Genomic DNA, 12,500 nt, shown 5'->3' with positions numbered 1-12,500 from the left:
CAAGTTTTTTTTTCTTTTCTAGTTGAAGTGTTTTACAAGGTGTTACGTAAATGGAACAATACGTTATATTAGATCGGAAATATCGATTCTCAAAATTCATTTCGTAAGAATAAATACTTGAGTTTTTTTAGATGTTATTTATAGATGTGATTATTATCGCATAAAATAAGTCATACGAAACTATTACAACGTTCCCTCTGTCTCTCCCTTCCCCCCCCCTCTCTCTCTCTCTCTCTTTCGTTAACTATCTCCCCGCTCTTCTCATGTTTCCCTACGTTTGGTCGTAAATCAGGCAATAGCTTAAGAATTATTACGACAGTTTGAGGGGAATAAATGGTAAGTCGTAGGACAATGTGGATTAAGTTTTCGCAGTTGAATTAACGTTAGAGAAATATTGTCAGACGATATATGTACTTACTTATATATTTAAGTGTACCTAAGTCACATAAGCTACGTTACATACGTAACATATACGTTATAAGTAAAATTTGTTTATGATGAAAATTAATGACGAAAGGTAGAAGGTGGGAAGCGGTGGGAGCGAGGGCGGGAGGGAAAGAGGTAGAGAAGGAAAAAAAATAACGAGGTATGTATGCATATAATAATCATCATATACGTCGAGTTACAACTTTCTTCGATGTACTTATGATGGATTACACTTTCGTCCCTGAGAGATCGCGTATCGTAACGACGCTTAATTGCATATCGCATAATCGCGTTATGAAATCATTCTGTCCTCTTCACTCGTATACATTGTATATATAGATACACTAACGTATAATATCATACGCGTTTCAATATTTGTAGCGCGATTAAGGCCACTCGGTGACATGTATATATATATATATATATATATATATATATATATATATTTATATATATGTATGTACATATGTATGTATGCATGTATGTATATATGTATATAATACGTAGTACAGGTATGCGTCATTGCTCGTCGTTTGAGGTGGGACGACTATTTCCGTATTTCGAAAGAAACCTCTCCGATCTCCTCTCTTAGCTTTCATTATGATAGGTAGGTATTTACTTACACACACACATACGTATATACATATATACATACATACATTCATACATATGTTTCCTTCTCGTACCCAAAATCGCAATCTGTTGTGTCGTGTCTTATTCCTTATGTATTATTAGTACTTGCGAAAGATTCTTAAAATATCCTCGAGAAATTGTATCATGAATTGGATGAAATTTTAGTTCTTGTAACCAAGAATTAGTTGAACACTTGGAAAAACAGATTGGACAAAGTCTAAAAAGAGATAGTAGACAATGACGACGACGACGACGACGATAATGATGATAATAATGATGATGATGATGATGATGATGATGATGATGATAATAATAATAATAATAAAATATCCAACGAAACGAAGAAACATTTCATTTTTTAACGAAACTCAGCCGATAAACTACTCGATCAATGGATTTCCTTACGAATCGATGCGTCCTCGAACTAGAAACGATATTGTAAACAGGAACATTTATTTTTTCTCATACTCTTCGACAAGAGAAAAGTAATCTTATTAAGAGTTTCTTTCGCGAACGACTAGGCGTGGATAACCTATCTTGAGCTTCGACCATGACGTAAGATCATAAAACGAGCGACCCACCGACTGAACTACCGAACGAGCAAACGAGCTATCTAGCTATCTAGGTATCTAGCTATCTAGCTATCTAGCTATCTTAGCTAGTTCTACCTATATCGTGAAAATCGTTAGACAAGAAACTCGTGGGAACTTCACCTTCTCCGAAAGGATACAGAATAAAGAGAAAGAAAGCCTAAGGAAGTACATATTTCTTGTCTTCCATCGAATCGTGACGGAATTCGAAAGATGTTATTCTTTTCGCAAAAACGAAAGATTTGATTTTGTGAAAGGCCGACAAGTGAGAAAAGTGGCGGCGGGGCGGGACGGGACAGGGTTTACAAGGGGACAAAGATGATGAGGAGGACAGGAGAAGGGATTGAAAGAGAGAGATGGAGAGAAAAAGAGAGATAAGAAATTATTGTGGTTTGAAATCAAAAAGGAATTCAAACGTTTGGCATCCATGAAACTTAGAAAGAAAAGTTCTCTTCTCCAATTTTATCCAACGTTCTCTTTCCCCGAGTTTGATGACTTCAAAGAACGGATGAATGGACTTTTAACGAGGTTGCAAATGTCGGTGAAGCTTTGAAAACGAGAGTGGAATAAGAATAAGAAGGTGGAGGATCGGCCAAGACGGAAGAACGGAAGGTGATGACATAGAGTAGGTTTAACACGAAAGAAAGAATAAGAAGAAGAGAAGGAGGAAGAAGAAGTTAAAAGTAATGCGGATGTGAAATCTCGAATTACATTTGAGTCTTCCTCGAAAATCCGGAGCAGTGAAGAAGTCCTCCACTAATTTTAAGTGTCTCTAAATTCGAAAACCTCGCAGCTTCTCGTATAGGCAAACGAGGAAGAAAGATAGATAGATAGATAGATAGATAGATAGATACAGAGAGAGAGAGAGAGAGAGAGAGAGAGAGAGAGGGTTGGAGGGAGAAAGAGAGAGAGGAAAGAAATGAAAACTCGTGAAAAAAGGAAAGAAAAGATTGATAGAAGGACAGAGATAGAGAGATAGAGAGATGGAGAGAGAGAGAGAGAGAAAGAGAGAGAGAAAGAGAGGTGGAAAGTTTAGACCCGCGGGTGTTTGCGCGCTCGTGCTCACTGCCAAATATAAACCCTGAAGGGCTTTTGGATGGAAGAAAAAGAAGAAAAAGAAGACGAAGAAGAAGCTACGAGACACGCGATGATGGTAGGCCGGGAAAATGCTTTGCCAGAGTACAAAAAGTCAGCCGAAAAGCTTCCTCGGCTCCCATTTGCTCTCCCGTTGATCTATCTTTAGCTCTCAGATACGGCTGTCGATCTCGTGGAATATCTCGCACGGACGATTTTACGCGAGTGCGAAATCTTCATGCTCCTCTTTTAATCGTTCTAATTTATTCAAACCTATTTCGTTCTATAAAATATATATAGTTCTTAAAAAACCTTCCTCCTTTTTTTTCTTTTTCCTTTTCTTTTTTTTTGGTTCTTATTTATTTATTTTTTCCTCTCTTTTTCTTTCTTTCTTTCTTTCATATCTTACTCTACATCGGTGAGATTACATATTTAAACATTTTTAGAGAAGATCTCACTACCGTTTTGCTTTCATAAAAAAGATAAAATTCTTTTGACGTCAAAAAGATATCGGACAACTACTACCAGCCATCCTTTTTTTATTCTAACCGAACAATGGACAGAGAACATCGTTCGTGATAGTATTAAGAGAAGAGGGTTTTAAGGTACGACGAGAAAAAGATTTCTAGAAGAATCGTGAAGTCTTTGTAAGTCGACGGAAGCGGAGAGATGATTTTCTTTTCTCTCTCTCTCTCTCTCTCTCTCTCTCTTTCTCTATCTCTCTCTTTCTCTCTTTCTTATTCTTCTTTTCTCTTCTCTTCTCTTCTCTTCTCTCCTCTCCTCTTCTCTTCTCTTCTCTTCTCTTCTCTTCTCTTCTCTTCTCTTCTCTTCTCTTCTCTTCTCTTCTCTTCTCTTCTCTTCTCTTCTCTTCTCTTCTCTTCTCTTCTCTTCTCTTCTCTTCTCTCTTTCTCTCGTCGAAAATAATGGAACTTTTCCCTCTACGCGTACCACCTGCTCAAAATAACATATGCTTCGCGTAACGTCGTCCGTCGTCTTCGTCGTCTTCGTCGTCTTCTTGGTCGTCTTCGTCGACACGCTTCGTTTCCGCTGTGCACGTTGTGTGCACCAAGTCGCTCGACTCCGATGATACCTCTCCTTCCCTCCTCCCCTTTTCTTTTCCTCTCTCTTTCTCTCTCTCTCCCTCTCTTTTTTCTCTCTCTCTCTCTCTCCGTTCGTCTGTCTGTCTGTCTGTCAGTCTGTCTGTCTGTCTGTCTGTCTATCTCTATTTTTTTCTCTTTCTACCCAGAATAGTAACGCTAGGATAGGAATGCAAATAATTGCCGAGCATTCGATTCACGCCGCTGAATTTCGATTTGTTTTGTAAATTAAGTACGTAGGCGTGTGTGTGCATATGTGCATGTGCGTAGCGCGTACGTGACGACCGAAGAACAGTCTTCCTTCGTTTCCCACCGAAATCGGTATTCCTCCTCTCCTCTTTCTCTACTCTTCCTCTTCTTCCACCTTCTCCTCTTTTTCCTCTTCGTCCTCTTCCTCTCTCGTTCGCTAGCACGAACTTCGTTAGTGCCAGATAACTAACCGACTAATATTAACTTGGAGAATTACCAAGAGGAACCGCACGGATTCCTTCCATCATTGATATCCTAACTTCAACGTTAACGTTATAATTTTTGCATGTATTGTGATTATGAATAGAATGGTCAAATGTAAATCAAAATTTGTGTTAATTGGATTTGAAATTTTACAGTAGAACTTTCTTTTCGTATATCTAATCATTTTATTAGATATTATATATATATACTTCTTTTTTCTTGAAGTTTTTATAATGAAATGAAAGAAACCAATTTGAGAATAATGGAATAGAAAGATCATACGAAAGTTCAAAAAAAAAAAAATAAAAAGAAAACAAAAGAAAAGGAAGAAAGAAAGAAAGAAAGAAAGAAAAAAACAAAAACGTGAAATTCTCTTAATAGACGGTTATACGTAGCTGCTTATCCGTCAACGGATGTTGGTTTCCTGATTTCACGTATATGAATGCACAGTGACACAGTAAAGGTAGAAACATTACGACGAAAGTTAGGGTCATAGGAGACGGAGACGATATTGCGTGTCGGAACGCACGTTCCACGGACGTTGAAAGGTGCAATGAAAGCCGCATATGGCGCCTTTTAGGCAGGTGTCGTGCACGATATATAAGCGAGAGAGAGAGGGAGGGTGGAAGAGAGAGAAAGAGGGAGAGGGAGGGTGGAAAAGAGAGAAAAAGAGAGGGAGAATGAGAAACAAAGCGTGTTCAGAAATGAACGACATCGTTGATTACGTTCTATTAACGCCATCGAGTGTCAGTAACGTTGTAGCAACATTGATCAGAACTATACTAGCCTGTGGTCGTTTGTCGCTTACCTTCGACCTTTCCCCCTTTCAAATCAAACGACGTTCGCGTGCGCTCAGCATCAACGCAGGAAATTAAATTTTAATCAAGCGTTAAGTTCGATCGTATCCATTTATTCCATGATTATCTTTTTCGATCTAGCTAGACGAATTTAAATCCGTGTGCTTACGTTCGAAGTTCTATCGATCAGCAGGTTAGCCTTGTTTTTATAGATAATTCGATGTCGGTGTTTTGTGTTATCAAAATTTCATTATAATCGATATATTTTTATAAGTATAACAATATTTAACAAAACTAACGTATTAATCTTTTGAATATTCGAGAATGTGTATGTGAAACGATTATACGTGTGCTTTATGGCATTTGTATGTGTGTGTGTGTGTGGCATTATCGTTCGACTAAGCTCGAAGGACGACGTTAAACAAAAAAAAAGACAGCTGATTTCCCCCACCTGCCGATACTTATTAAGCAATTTTCCAACTAATCTTCACGATAACGCGTGGAACAAACGACGACAACAACGACGGAGAAAATGAAAGGCTCAGAGCCTCTACGTTCGTTAACGAGGAACTTTAACGATCGATCTTCAATGCCGACATTTACGAGTTTCTTTTCTTTTCGAGTTGGAACCGAGGTAACGCGCGAATAAGTTAAGTTTCTGTTTTCGAAAAAAATAGGTGGTAGACTGTTAGGCGAAGAAAAGAAACCATTTGAGAGTTGCCTCCTGTAACTCGAGAACCAACGTAGAAGTCAACAATATTGCGGATGACTTGGTGGTCTCTTAATGTGTGAAAAGAAAGAAACGATTATGAGAGAGGGGAGAAAGAAAGAAGTTCCCCTTTATTTCACAATTTCGTTTCTCCCATTAGAGATTACTAGACTAACGATAAATTATTTTCTTTATTTTCTTTCTACAATCTAGGTAAAATGATATTACCAAACAATTAGAAAATAAAATGAATAGACTATGAAAAGAAAAAAAGTTAACAATAGACAATTACATGTAACAATAAATTACTTGTTTTATTTATTTTCATTCTATACAAATCTCTATTTAGATGAAATAATATTACCAAACAGATAAAAAAGGAATGAATAAATTACTAGACTATGAAGAATAAAATGAGGAAAATTATATAATAATAAATGACTTATTTTATTCAACTTCCTCTTCTGTAATAAAATTGTGTTTATTAAAATAATTTTGCAGATTGAAAAAATATGAATAAATTAGAGTATGGAAATACTGAGAATTACTGGAAATGTATTTTTACAAAAAAGAAAAAGAAGAAGAAGAAAAAGAAAGAAAAAGAAGTTTTCTACGTAAATACACATTGCAATAAAGATAACAATAGGATTCTAATCATAATAAACTCGAATTTTATATTTTGCAGACAGCGAGAGACGAACGAGCTGCATCAAGTCCGAGTGGTGCAGGTGGACAAAACAACCACTCGTCTTCATCTCCATCGCCCTCCCCTGTCGGCGATGCACCTCTTGGACGAGCCCTTATGGAGGCCGCACTTCAACAGGCTACTTCCGGCTCGCAGGAGCCACCCTTAGTCGTGACACCACCTGGTTATTGGTTAGATGGAACCGATCATCGACATACCTTGGACTCGGCAGGCAGAGCACTACTTCCTGCTCAGCCAGCCTGGCAACCTAGGATAGATCAGGATGACACGGCTAAGTGTTACAGGCGTTTCTTCGTTGGCAGAGTACGTTTACATCAAACATATGCGTAAATCTTATCCTTTAATAGATTATGTTAATGGTTTCGATTGCTCAAGTATGCTTCTAATCTTTAACATATGTCATAAATTTGATCACCATTTTTTTCTTTTTATTTTTTTTTAAACGTGTGTGCTGTTATTGTTTTAAAAGTTGAATAATTAGGGATTTTATTTTGTTGTCTATTTTTGTTTTATCTTTCAACTTTGTCAAAGAATTCGTTCTTTTGTGATGGCCTTGAAAGAAAGATGGTCATCGGCCTAACAGCACCAAGCGTACATTATGTATAACGCTCGTAAACGTACGTATGTACATACGTACGTACTCAAGTTTATGTGAAGATGGAGTGAGATGGAGATGATGGTTAGAGTAAAAGAAAGAAGGAAAGAAATAAAGAAAGAGAGAAAGAGAGAAATAAAGATAAAGATGGAGGCAGAGGCGCAGGAAAAGGAAAAGAGCACTTCGGGCGTGGGAGTGGGAATGTTCTCATAGTCTCGAAGAAGAAGAGGAGAGAGACGATGCTTCTTTAACCTGAAGAAATACCCCCACTCCTTTGCTTCACCAGTGTTCCTGATTTTCATCCTTACTTGTCTCTCTTCCGTCTTTAACCACAATCTACCCCAATCATCCTTACAATATTATTATTTATTCTTTTTAAGTAGGAAAAAAGAAATAATCATTTTTTGTCAGTACTTTTTTTTATTTCTTCGTAACAACATTATCGTAGACACATATCATAACAATATTCCGTGTCTTTTATAGATGAGAATTGATAGTACATGTTACTATATATATAATATTAAACAAAATATATATATGTAGTATGATCTAATAGTATATATATATATGTATGTATAATAGTATATTTATGGTATAACAGTTGTATTACATAATATATAAATATATTATATTAGAGAGAGTACGTATTACTATAAATTATTATACAATGCATACATATAAATATGTTGACGTAATGATGAAAGTAAAATACGAAGTGGATAGTTAATAAAATAAAAGAAATAATTAGTCTTTAGATCGTAGAAAACGTTGAAGAGTGAAAATAGCTAAAAGTGCATTTCCCCTTCTCTTTAATAGTTCATTCTTATCTAAGAGTTCACCTGTTACCTTTGTCTAGCGTGCACCTGGGTTACCTCTATTTTTAACACGAACTTAAAACTCGTTAGGTAACGTAACGTGAGCGAGATAATGTACGCATGAACTCGTTTCTTCGCGGGAGCGTGCTCGTGTTCGCCGCCATTGTTCAAGAGTGGCGGTAAATAATTGCACTACGTGTCATAGAGAACGAAAAGCGATTTTTATCGGGCCATAGAATGTATACATATCGTAAATATATTTACAACTATGTATAGTGTATACCATATGTATCATGATCGGTCTCATCCGATTCCGTGTTTTTTCCTCTTTTATATATATATATATATATATATTTTATTTTACAATATTTCCCTGTCGAAGAAGTTAACTTTTTTCTTTATTTTTCATTTTTTTTTTTTTTTTATTTCGTTCGAGTGCAACATACGTGTAGTTACAAACTCGTTATCACCCTCGTTATCGTATTTGACGACAACCGTTAAGAGAGAAAATAAAAAGAAAAAGAAAAGAAAAAAAAGAAAAAAATGATATCGTAGAAAAGTTAAACAAATCTCTTCTCTTTACATTTCTTTTTAATAGCTATTATCGTAGACAAGAAAGAAAGCTAAGAACGTTTCTCCCAATTATTTATCCTATTCTATCCCATCCTATCCACCCTCTGTCCTTTGTCAGTGTCGGTGCTTTCGATAACCTTTTAAAAAGAACTCCGAAGGATTGCCATAAATATCTCGTCAGCGTTACGATAAGTTTAATGGTCCATGTTGGCTTCGCTAAACTGTGAAAGACGTGAGAAAAAAATAGATAAAGAGAGAGAGAGAGAGAAAAAGAGGGAGAAATAGAAAAAGAATAGTAAAGAAGACGAACTTCCTTATACATACTTCTTCGTCTTATTATTTTATCGAAAAGAAGAAATTTGGGTTTCATTCAATAAAAAACTTTTCAGAAAAACAGAACTTATGTTGTCCTTTCATTGTTATATCGTTATTCTATATTCTAATGACATAACGAGTATTCTCTTGTTTTCTTTTCTTTTTCCTTTCGTTTTATTTTATTTCTTTCTTTCCTACCTTCTTCTTTCTCTTTTCTTCCTTTTTTTTGTTTTTAATAATGAAAAGGTCATGATCTTTTGCGAACAAAAGGCTCGTATCGAAAGGATGCATACACCTTATCTCTCCATGCGATCGCATTGTGCGGTTAAGCAGAGAGCCCATTAAAAGAGCGATTTTATTATGCGCAATATCGCTTCTCTAATTAGCGGTCGCCACGAATACCAACGCGTAATCCGTTCCATACCACGACTTATTAAAGCGCCACATGCCTTTTCTATCACCTTTACTTGTGTATTACAAATAGAAAGAGAAAAACAGAGAGAGAGAGAGAGAGAGAGAGAGAGAGAGAGAGAGAGAGAGAGAGAGAGAGAGAAAGAGGAAAACAACGGATATTACGCGTCTTTTTTCTACGTGATAACACTCAGAGTTTATTTGATTTGATACGTCCATCCTAATCGTTTTATAATATTAATAAAATCCGTCTTTCTCACATCATATCATATAATGATATTAAATTGTTCGAAATCTCAATTCTAAAACGTTCAATTTAAATCAAAAATTGAAATGTATCACTAAATTGAAAAGCGAACAAAAAAATTTATACAAACTTAATGAAATGTCACGTTTTAATATATGCATGACAAATTAATGTGTTTTTAATAATATTATATGTGTACTACTACGTATATGTTTAAATTCGTGTGTGTGTGTGTGTGTGTGTGTGAAAAAGCAGAATTAATTTTTCGAACCGTCCAACATTATTACATTTTATTCTAGATTCTTGTTTATTTTTATTTTTTGTTTTTGTTTGTTCTTTTCTTTTTTTTTATAATTAATTAAAGCACTATCAAGACATCGTTAATGATTCGATCATAAAAAGGTTTCATTACGTTTTTTACATCTTTCGTAGGAACATGTGAACCTGATAGGAAGGGACAGCGAGAATGGGCCGGTCCTTGTCTCGGTGAAGGCCGAGACGGTCGCTGGACAAGAACACTGGCGAGTATTGCTGAGATTACGTGCTGGTTCAACGCATGAGTTAGTCCCAGCAGCATCTCTTGGACCGATTCCTTCACCAGCGAAAATGGTTAAGGTAAATGAGTTTTTATTTTTCAACGAAATACATTAATATAATAATGATCAATTAAATGTATAGTATATATATATATATAGTATATATATATATATATTTTTTTTTTTTTCGATTGAAGATGATGAAAGATAACATGCATATTTTCTTAATGAGAATCGTTTGATCGTTTTTATTGATCTCTCAGTCTTGTATGATAGAGGTTAATAAGACAAATATCACTTGGAATCGTGAGTAATTTAACGACTTATAATTCGGACTCGTACGAGGGCAACGTGTCACGTGTGTTGAATCGACGAAAATAGATCATCGCTACCAAAGTACAAGAGTACGCGGTGACAGAAGTAGAGAGAGAGAGAGAGAGAGAGAGAGAGAGAGAGAGAGAGAGAGAGAGAGAGAGAGAGAGAGAGAGAGAGAGAGAAAGAGAGAGAGAAAGAGAGAGAGAGAGAGAGAGAGAGAGAGAGAGAGAGAGAGAGAGAGAGAGAGAGAGAGAGATGACCAATATCTTTTTTCAGACGATCAATGACTCCTTGAACGTAAACACTTTGATGCCAGTGGTATGTTCAGGGGCTGGTACTTTGATAGCTCAATATGACGAGCATGCACTCGTCTCGAGATTCAAATTCGGCGTACTACATCAACGGGCTGGGCAGGTGACCGAGGAACAGCTTTTCGGTAATCGCCAAATCACACCTGCTTTTCAAGAATTTCTTGATCTTTTGGGGCAAAAGATCGACTTGAAAGATCATAAAGGGTCTGTATATCATCATTTAATATTATTATTACTTTAACATTTATTAAAGAGCTTACTCAATGTAATATTCAATTCTGTAGATATCGAGGTGGTTTGGATACTCGACACGGCCAAACAGGAGATTCCGCGGTTTACGAAGTATTTCGTGGTCGTGAGGTTCTCTTCCATGTAGCTTCGCTTTTACCGTATAGTCCAGGTGATTCGCAACAATTACAACGCAAGAGACATATTGGTAATGATATCGTAGCGATTATATTCCAAGAGGAACCTACACCTTTCAGTCCTGATATGATCGCTAGCCACTTTTTGCACGCCTTTATCGTCGTGCAAGTCGTCGATCCATGTACGCCTAACACAAGGTACAATGTATATATATATATATATATGTATCATTTAAATTAAATTAAATTGTTTAAAAAATATAGTATTTATCATCTTATTTATCATTTGTAGGTATAAGGTGAGCATAACGGCGAGAGACGACGTACCTTGGTTTGGTCCGGCCTTACCAACACCTGCTGTCTTCCTGAGAGGCGTCGAATTTAAAGAATTTCTTCTTACGAAATTGGTCAATGCTGAAAATGCGGCTTACAAGGCTGAGAAGTTCTCAAAATTAGAAGTAAGTTACAGTTATTTTCTCCTTTTTTTAATTATTATTATTTTATCTTATTTCATTCTGATATCATTTTAAGTATAACAAGTATACTAATATCTGTGATATGATGATCAGTTACGAACTAGATCCGCTCTGTTGGAGTCCTTGACGGAAGGATTGCAAGCAAAAACAACGGAGTTCTTAGGTGGTACCATCGGTTTAGGAGGTAATTTAACATTCGGTGGGAATTGTCCTGTAAGCCCAACGGCAAGCGACTCCTCGGCTTCCGGTGGCGGAGGTACTGGCTCAAGATTTATCGATACGGTACGAAAAGCATTGATATCTCGAGTGAGAAATGCATCGACCGAGAGTGTACCTCAACAACTCGCTAAAAAGGGTGCTCATTCTGAACCAAGTCCACCAAGTAATCGACAATCCAACGGAAAGATAAGTGGGAAACGATCCGTTGAACCGTCAAGTCCATTGGGTTCGCCGGATTTGACTTTACGAAGGGACTCAGAAAGAGGTAGTCCTAGTTTGGGAAGTCAAGACAGTAGTTTGTCCAATACGGACAATCAGGATAGCAGTTTGGCTACATTGCAGCAGGATGAGGTAGATCGTAGAGAGTCTAATACAGGAATTGGTGGAGCAAATGATTCCACAAGCACGGAAAAGATCACTACGGTTTCCTCGGTTCAACGATTAACTCATGAAAACTTGAGAAGACAGGAACGAACAGAAAAGACCGAAGTAACACAACGCGTTGTTTCCGAGAGCGACGATAGCTCATTGAACAGCGAGCTTGAACTCGACCAAGCTGTTTATCCTGACAGCGATACCGGTCTTGAATCTATGAGTTCCGCGGAAACGCACGACACTACGAGGTGTAATGCCAAAGACGGTGCTGCGGAAACCGAAACTTTGAGGATGGAAGTTACTAGACTTAAGTGCGATAAGCTGGACTTATTGAGACAAAATGTGGTAAGTTTAAAAAGCTTAAATATTTCTTTAATCCATTCCTATGTATTATCCAAATGATATATATTCCGAATTGTATTTATTATTATTCATTATCTTTTAACCCAACAGACTTGTCAA

General features: G+C 36.7%; 1 protein-coding gene across 10 annotated transcripts in view; it reads left to right on the top strand.

Annotated features, from left to right (window-relative positions):
- Nucleotides 1-12,500, top strand: part of LOC118443070 (rap1 GTPase-activating protein 1) — a 111,420-nt gene that overhangs the window by 97,987 nt on the left and 933 nt on the right. For 9 of the 10 annotated variants that reach the window (XM_035869522.2, XM_035869523.2, XM_085656275.1 and 6 more), the window contains 7 exons: nt 6,465-6,788; nt 9,874-10,056; nt 10,569-10,807; nt 10,888-11,166; nt 11,261-11,426; nt 11,538-12,383; nt 12,492-12,500. The exon at nt 12,492-12,500 is cut by the window's right edge. In XM_035869522.2, the coding sequence (XP_035725415.2) occupies nt 6,465-6,788; nt 9,874-10,056; nt 10,569-10,807; nt 10,888-11,166; nt 11,261-11,426; nt 11,538-12,383; nt 12,492-12,500 (2,046 nt within the window). Of the gene's footprint in view, nt 1-5,028; nt 5,705-6,464; nt 6,789-9,873; nt 10,057-10,568; nt 10,808-10,887; nt 11,167-11,260; nt 11,427-11,537; nt 12,384-12,491 lie in introns of those variants that run through there. The other variant, XM_085656280.1, reaches the window with a different exon arrangement.

The sequence above is a fragment of the Vespa mandarinia genome, chromosome 4, assembly GCF_050613455.1.
Source record: "Vespa mandarinia isolate Hongniang chromosome 4, ASM5061345v1, whole genome shotgun sequence".
In the NCBI taxonomy this organism is placed as follows: domain Eukaryota; kingdom Metazoa; phylum Arthropoda; class Insecta; order Hymenoptera; family Vespidae; genus Vespa; species Vespa mandarinia.
The sequence above is the reverse complement of the archived record's forward strand: the minus strand, read 5'-3'. Positions and strand labels throughout refer to the sequence as shown.